This window comes from Notamacropus eugenii, chromosome 7 (assembly GCF_028372415.1).
Source record: "Notamacropus eugenii isolate mMacEug1 chromosome 7, mMacEug1.pri_v2, whole genome shotgun sequence".
NCBI lineage: Eukaryota > Metazoa > Chordata > Mammalia > Diprotodontia > Macropodidae > Notamacropus > Notamacropus eugenii.
This window is the reverse complement of record NC_092878.1, coordinates 87,752,403-87,759,866: the sequence shown is the minus strand read 5'-3', so window position 1 is coordinate 87,759,866 and position 7,464 is coordinate 87,752,403. Positions and strand designations below refer to the sequence as shown.

Here is a 7,464-nt window from a genome sequence, read left to right as displayed (position 1 = left end):
TGGTTTGCATCTTGTCTCCCCAATTAGAGTGTGAGCATATTGGGCAGGTAGGAATGGAGGGGCTGTCTTTGCCTTTTTGATTCTTCACTGCTTAAAACAGTGCCTGCTTGTTTATTTGATTACTAAATCTTCTGTTTGATTTCTTTATAATCTTCATACAGTTTTTGCCCTGATTGTTAGTGTGATTAAACACTAAAACAAGCTATGAAGTTAAGTGGTGAAATCAATCCCTGGAAAATTTTTCCCCCTAGTAGTCGTTTGTCTTCTATTGAACCATAGGCAAATTTAAGGTCCCCTTCCAGGCCAGTGATTTTTTATGTCCAAAGATCTGAGATTTCATCAATGGGGACACTTCCTTCAACTAAACAACTCCAAACTACAGAAAAATAATGTGAGTATTCCAAGCATGTGCAGTATTATTCCACTGTCTCAAACAAAATTATTATAATGTACTACATTTGAAACTATTGTACTCCTAAAAGGAAATTTTATCTGCTCTGATTATGTTCTAGACAGTAAAATCAAGTAATTCCATTTTGAAAAAAAATATTGTTTTTATATTCGGAAAAACTATGACTTAAGAAATACCACAAGTTTTAAAATACAATATTTTTATTTTTCTCACCTAAAAAACGAGCAACCCAGAATTAAAATGTACATAAGCTTCCCAAATTTAACCCTTAATAAAACTTTTGAACATTTATACAATTTCTACAGAAACATACAGTGTATCAAAATCTGCATAAATCAAATTTATAAAATGTTGTAGAAATGCATAGTGATATTATCAACTTACAAAGCAAGGATATGGGAATTATTTCCAAAGCAGCCTAAAGTAGAAAAGTTATTACTGCAACAGTTTCTGATGGTCTTGTTTTGTAAAGTTTGCAGTTGCAGGATATAGAATCATATTCACAGAATGTCAGCTTTTAATGAACTGAACAGAATACCCATTTAGATTACATGTGCACAGTCTGTGCCACCTTTTTTATGCCTATGCATAGTCAGCACAATTATAATCTACTTAACATGGAAAATGGAGTCATTTTTTGTATAACAAGCAATGAAATTACCCACATTCCTTAGTTTATCCCAGCAAGCTTCCCTTAGATTGAGTTTTGAATTTATATAAAACATCCTTATAAGGGAATGAAAGTTAAAATGCTTTAAGATTCCCCAATCAGTAGCAAAATACAATGACAGAATACAGCTTTATAAATAAGTACGCTGTTTGGGATGTTTAACATTAGCTGATCTTCAAAAATTAGGCAAAAATCTCAAAATTAGCTAATTGTAAAAAAATCAACACGTAAATAATGTTCTTAAAGCTCTGATGATTATTTCCTTTGTCAGAGTGGATTTTAAAGCCCTTTCACTAAGTATTAGCATGCTCAGAGTGAAAGTCCAATTTGCCTTTTACTATAAATCTTATTTATTCTTTGTACTTTTGGATAATGGAGTTTTTAGAAACAAAAATCAGACGAATTTTTGTATTAGGTCCTCTCAATATGAGGGAGTGAGGGGAAGGGAATAAGGAAAGAACAAAAACATCTAAAATAAAAGTACCCTTTATTGTTATGGGAAAAATAATTAGCAAAAGACAATGAGCCTAAGGAAGTTTAGAATTTGAAAAAATATGAACAAAACAAACCTAATGCCAAGTATAGTAGAATGTTTGCGGAATTTGTGGCTGATACTTTTAATGATTATCATCTTGAATATTTCTTTATATTAAAGAAAAGTTCAGTTTATTCAAATGAATTTCATCTAGAACTAGACAGATCATTCTTGGCTTCACAAGTTGTATAGTTTTTAGTTTATGATATATAGCAATTATGTAAGGCTTGATCTAACAAGTGCTTGGAAATTTTTAGCTGTAATTCTGAAGGAGTTTTTGAAGAATCTAACTTCATCTTTTTTTGGGGGGAGGAAGATTCAAATCTGGGAAATGTTTAGTTTTTTAAATGTACCTAGGCATACCAAATGTCAAATGTCATCTAAGAAACATTTTCCATTTAATAGCCTTTTTTTTTTTTTTTTGGTATTTTAGGAGTTGGTGGTAAAACACAGGTTCTAGCAATGCCAGCAGATAAGAGATTTAATGCCACAAAATCTTCACATACCAGAAAGTTACTTTTGCAGTGGTCTGTGCCTTCCATTAACATAAGCTATATAACATTCAAAAGTTGTTTGCAAATGGTAGCACATAAGTTTCTGGGTGGGAAAAGTTATCCTTAACTAGGTGACAATTCCAACATAACCATACTATAAATTTCCTCAGATGCTCTTGAAAAATATACTGAAAAATGAAAGAGGCACTAAATGTGTTGAAAATTCACCTTTCAAAAAAGCAGCATGATTGTGGTGGAAGGCCACCCTGGCTAATAACCTGTGGCAGTGCTTGAAAAGGATGTAAAATTAAATAAAGATACAACAAGTTGATAATCACCAAGTGATATATTAAAGTCTGGTTACTCCAGCCCTTTTTCAAGTGTGTGTTTTAAAACAACAACGAACGACAACAAAAAACTGCCTTCAGACCCCTGAGTGTAATCCCAAAGAAGGTAATGAACAATGCCTCCAGTTCTGTTCCTATCGGCAGAGCTGGGAGGGGCACAAATTACCAACGTCATCTTCAAACAAACAAACACAAAGATGTAAACATCTACAAAGTTTTAAGGTAAAAGCAGTTTTGTAAACAGTAACTGCAGATGATAATGCTATCATACTATCACAGTTCATCTATGTCCTTCAAACATCAGGAGGTTCCAGGTTTGGAGCTGTACAAAGTGAGGAGCTGCAGCAGGTTTCAGGCTATTTTCAGTCCCGTACAAATTAATGTGTCAGTAGGTAGGTTATTAGTTTGTTTTATTCTGTTCTAAACATTAAGGATATTATTCATTTCCCATTTTTGCGTGGATTTATTAGAGTCACACTCAGAGAGAAATACTTGATGCAGAACTGGTGAGCGATCTAAGCACTTTCCTGAAGGAATGTGAGTAAATCTGTGTAGATTCTAGGGGGAAAAAAAGCAATAAATAAATTTACATTTAGATATTTTGGTGAGTCAACAACCATTTTTAAATGGCCAAGTGTGGTGGCACAGTCTTGAAATCCCTCCTATCAAAAAGGCTGAGAGAGAAAGAGTGTGTGTGTGTGTGTCTGTAGGTGACAAATAAGTTCTAACATTACATCTCGTAGACAACTGCCTGAAGAACAATGGGCAGAGGGGTAATTGTACAGGAGTAAGCAACAAAATCATTCTAGAGGAAAAGAACAGGAAAGTAAAATAGCTGGCCTGGGAAGGCTTTAAAATAACTGAGAAAAGAAGGAAATCAAAAGGGAAAGGAGACAGCTGAATGTAGAATTCCAGAGAATACCAAGGAGAGATAACAGGGTTTTCTTAAATGAGCAATGCAGAGAAACAGAAGAAAATAATAGAATAGGAAAGATAAGAGATCTCTTCAAGAAAATCAGAGACATCAAGAGAACATATGTAAAAATGGATATGATAAAAGACAAAAAATGGTAGGGACTTAACAGAAGCATAAGAGATTAAGGAGAGGTGGCAAGACTGTAGAAGGGCTATACAAGGAAGACCTCAGCTTTGTAATATCACCAGTAACCATGGTGTGGTTACTGATTTAGAGCTAGATATCCTAGAGAATGATATCAAATGGGCCGCTTAAGGAAGTACTGCTAACGACAAGGCTGGTGGAGGTGAGGGAATTCCAGCCGAGCTATTTAAAAACCTAAAGGATGATGCTGTTAAAGTCCTGCACTCAATATGCCAGTAAATTTGGAAAATAAGACAGTGGCTGTGGGATTGGAAAGGACCAATCGTAAAGAAGGAAAATGCCCTGAACAATTGTGCTCATTTCACATGCCAGCAAGGTTATGCTTAAGATTCCGCAAGTTAGAGAAGCAGCAATGTGTGTTTGTCCTTTGTTTTTGAAGAAGATCATGCCATCAGAGAAATGATGACATGACTTACACTTGACTTTGTTTTGAGTGAAGGAGGCTGTGCAGGTCACCAGCCTCACTTCTCCTCCAGAGCCATCTGAATCCAGTGACCAGATATTCATCAGGATGACTGGAGATGACCCAGTATGAGGCAATTGGGGTTAAGTGAGTTGCCCAAGGTCACACAGCTAGTGAGCGTCAAGTGTCTGAGGTGAGATTTGAACTCAGGTCCTCCTGACTCCTGCACTGGTGCTTTATCCACTGTACCACCTAGCTGCCCTTACAGAGAAAGAGCAGCAATATGTGAACTGAGAATTACCTAAAAAGTGGACCAGTCAAAGGGGCAGAGGAAACAGAGACCATATCTCGCCAACATCTGCTCGATTATGGAGAAAGCAAGGGAGTTCCAGAAAAAAAAAAACAAACAACTATTTCTGTTTCATTGACTTTGTGTAGATCACAACAAATTGTGGCAAGTCCTCAAAGAAATGGGAGTACCACATTACCTCACTTGCCTCCTGAGGAACCTATATGTGGGCCAAGAAGAACAGTTAGAACTGGATGGAGAACAACTGATTGGTTTAAGATTGGGAAAGGAATGCACCAAGGCTATATACTGTCACCTTATTTAAGTTATATGTAGAGTACATCATGTGAAATTCCAGGCTTGATAAATCAAAGCCAGAATTAAGGTTGTTGGGAGAAATACTGATAATCTCAAAATATGCAGATGATACCACTCTGATGGCAGAAAGTAAAGAGGAATTAAGAAGGTTCTTGATGAGGAGAAAGTAAAAGCTGGTTTGATGCTTAACATAAAAAAAAACAAAATCCAAGATCCTACCAACTAGAGGGAGAAGAAATGGAAGTAGTGTAAAATGTTATATTCTCGGGCTCAAAGATCACTGCAAACAGTGGCTGCAGTTATGAAACTGAAAGATGGTACTCTGTGGAAGGAGAATTATGGCAAATCCAGACAGCATACTAGAAAGCAGAGATATTACCTTGCTGACAGAAGTCCACAGCCAAAACTAGAGTTTTTCCAATAGCAATGTATGGAAAAGCTGAAAGCTGAAGAACTAACTGCTGAATTGTGGTGACAGAGAAGACTTGTGAGAGTCTCTTGGCAGCAAGAAGATCAAATCAGGTGATACTTAAATTAATTCAGGCTATGCACTGGAAGGTCAAACACTGAAGCTTAAATACTTTGGCCACATAATGAGAAGATGGGTTTCAATGGAAAGGACCCTGATGCTAGGAAAGACTGAAGGCAAAAGGAAAAGGGGTTGGTAGAGGATGAGATGCATAGATGATTACATCGAAAACAATGAACGTGAACTGGGATGGACTTTGACAGATAATGGAAAATGGAAGGGCTTGTTGTGCTATGGTCCATGGGATCATGAAGAGTCAGATGTGACTAAATGAACAACAAATGACATTAATTTTAATACTTCTTGGTTTTTTTAAATTAAATGTCCACCCAGATATTCAAAAAAGGGTTTTTCATCAAACACTTTAAAAATTCCCTTTTGTCCATCTCTGAATGTTTGCTTGTATAGTTTCCTATCTACCTCTGTCTAATGTGATGAACGGAGGTTAGCTATTTGGTTGAGGAACAATTAGGCTTTTGAGGAGTGGGGGAAAAATACATTTACATACCTATGTAAGTTTCGTGGGTTTTCTTTATTTCCTACTGACTTTCTTATATGCCTAACTTTTCTTGCTGTTATTCCACACTTTTCTCTGAAACAAAATGTTTCTTTTTTCATGTTTGTCCTGAGCTTTCATTTTCATGTTTTGCCAAATATATCACAAATTGTCATAAAGTTGGGAAAACATATGTACTCATCACTACCACAATAATGGTCATTTCTGAAAGATTTTAACTTACCATCTCTAGGTCACATCATAGTGGCTTTAAAGGCAAATGTATGCTTGTACAGCAGATATGGCACTGAAACAGCTAGTACACACCAGATGAATTAATTAAGCCTTAGTGTTTCTAGTTACTTGGAAGGTTTCCCATCTGGTTGCTCCACACAAACTGCTTTATATTAGCTATGTCTAGACTCTTAAGAGTTATATATAAATATTCTACTATGTTGGGCATGTGACAATTAGCCAGAGGACTTTCAATATTCAAAATCAGAAAAAGTAATAGCATTACCTTTAACAGAAACAATTGCCCAACAAAGAATGGGAAACCCAAAGTCAGTAAAAGAAGCAAGCTAACTGGTTGCTTTTCCTCTACTGGAATAGAAAGATGAGGAAGCCAAAGGTAAAACTTGCAAGGCTCACAGTTCCATATTCCTAACTTCTATCTCCACCTGCTGGAAGATCGCAAGCATAAGCCGAGTGTATGAGTGTGTGTATGTGTATGTGCATGCGAGTACTATGGCACCGAAAAAACCAAACCCACATTTTCTGATAATTAGTTCCCATTCTTATTTCTAAAACCAAATTAATTCATCTATAGTGCCAGAATGAATGTCATACAGAATGCTGATATTCTAACTACATGAAAAGTGGTTCTAGAATTCTAACAGAAATGATGTTCTCAACAAATGAACATAATCACGTCTGGCAGCAAGTAATTAGCTAACTATGATAGGGAGCCACCTCAAGTTTTAGGAAGCCTATGTAATTGGCTAATTAAAGGAAAATGGTGGCATGTTTTTAATTCACAAATCTGGCAATGAGGTTTGGGGACTAGTTAAATATAGATTAACCAAATGAAACAAGATTTAAAAATAAATTCTGAAAAACTGATATTAAAATATTAAATATTTAAGGGAATGAAATAAGAAAAAGCTGTGTTTGGTTTTAGAAGATGAAATGTGAAATACCTTGAAGTATTGCCATTCGTTGTATTCATTTAGACTACAATGTGTAATCATGACTTTTGATCCGTCAGGTCCCTTTGTCAAACACTGGTCATACTGTATAAGTTGATTTGCTTCATTGATTCTGAAAAGCTAATAGCAAACAAGAAATGAGACCTTCCCCAGTGATAGCCCCACCCCCCTTTTAAAACTGATGCAAGGCCAATGACTACAATTTCCTAAATTCGAAAATTTATGAGGACAGATCAGCTCACAGAATTTAAGTGGTTTTGCCTTCAGTCACTTAGCTAACTAAATATCTGAGGTAAAATTTGAATTCAGACTTTTCCTGTGCAGGATTTGGAAGAATGAGACCTGGGGTTCAAATTCTACCTATGATACTTACTGTGTGACCTTGGGTAAGTCTTTTTTCATCTGTAAAATGAAAAGATCATACTAGCCAGCCTCTAAGGTACAATCTAGTTCTAAATCTATGACCTTGTCATGCTATAAGTCTTAATAATAATAATTACGACAATGACAGCTAGCATATATACAGCACCTTCAGGTTTGCGAAGTGCATTATGTATAATATCTTATTTTACTTTCATAATAGGGTCTATGCCATGCTACTATATGACTTACGAGTTAAGTTCTTCCAAGACTACAAGGTACA

At 35.8% G+C, this 7,464-nt stretch overlaps 1 protein-coding gene across 2 annotated transcripts in view; it reads right to left on the bottom strand.

The window, feature by feature from the left end:
* Positions 1-594: 594 nt before the first annotated feature.
* Positions 595-7,464, bottom strand: part of GALNT7 (polypeptide N-acetylgalactosaminyltransferase 7) — a 197,346-nt gene continuing 190,476 nt past the window's right edge. For both annotated transcript variants that reach the window (XM_072622927.1, XM_072622926.1), the window contains exons 11-12: positions 6,813-6,941; positions 595-3,016 (exon numbers count right to left, since the gene is read on the bottom strand). In XM_072622927.1, coding sequence (XP_072479028.1) covers positions 2,879-3,016; positions 6,813-6,941 — 267 coding nt within the window. In that variant the 3' untranslated portion in view covers positions 595-2,878. The remainder of the gene's footprint in view (positions 3,017-6,812; positions 6,942-7,464) is intronic.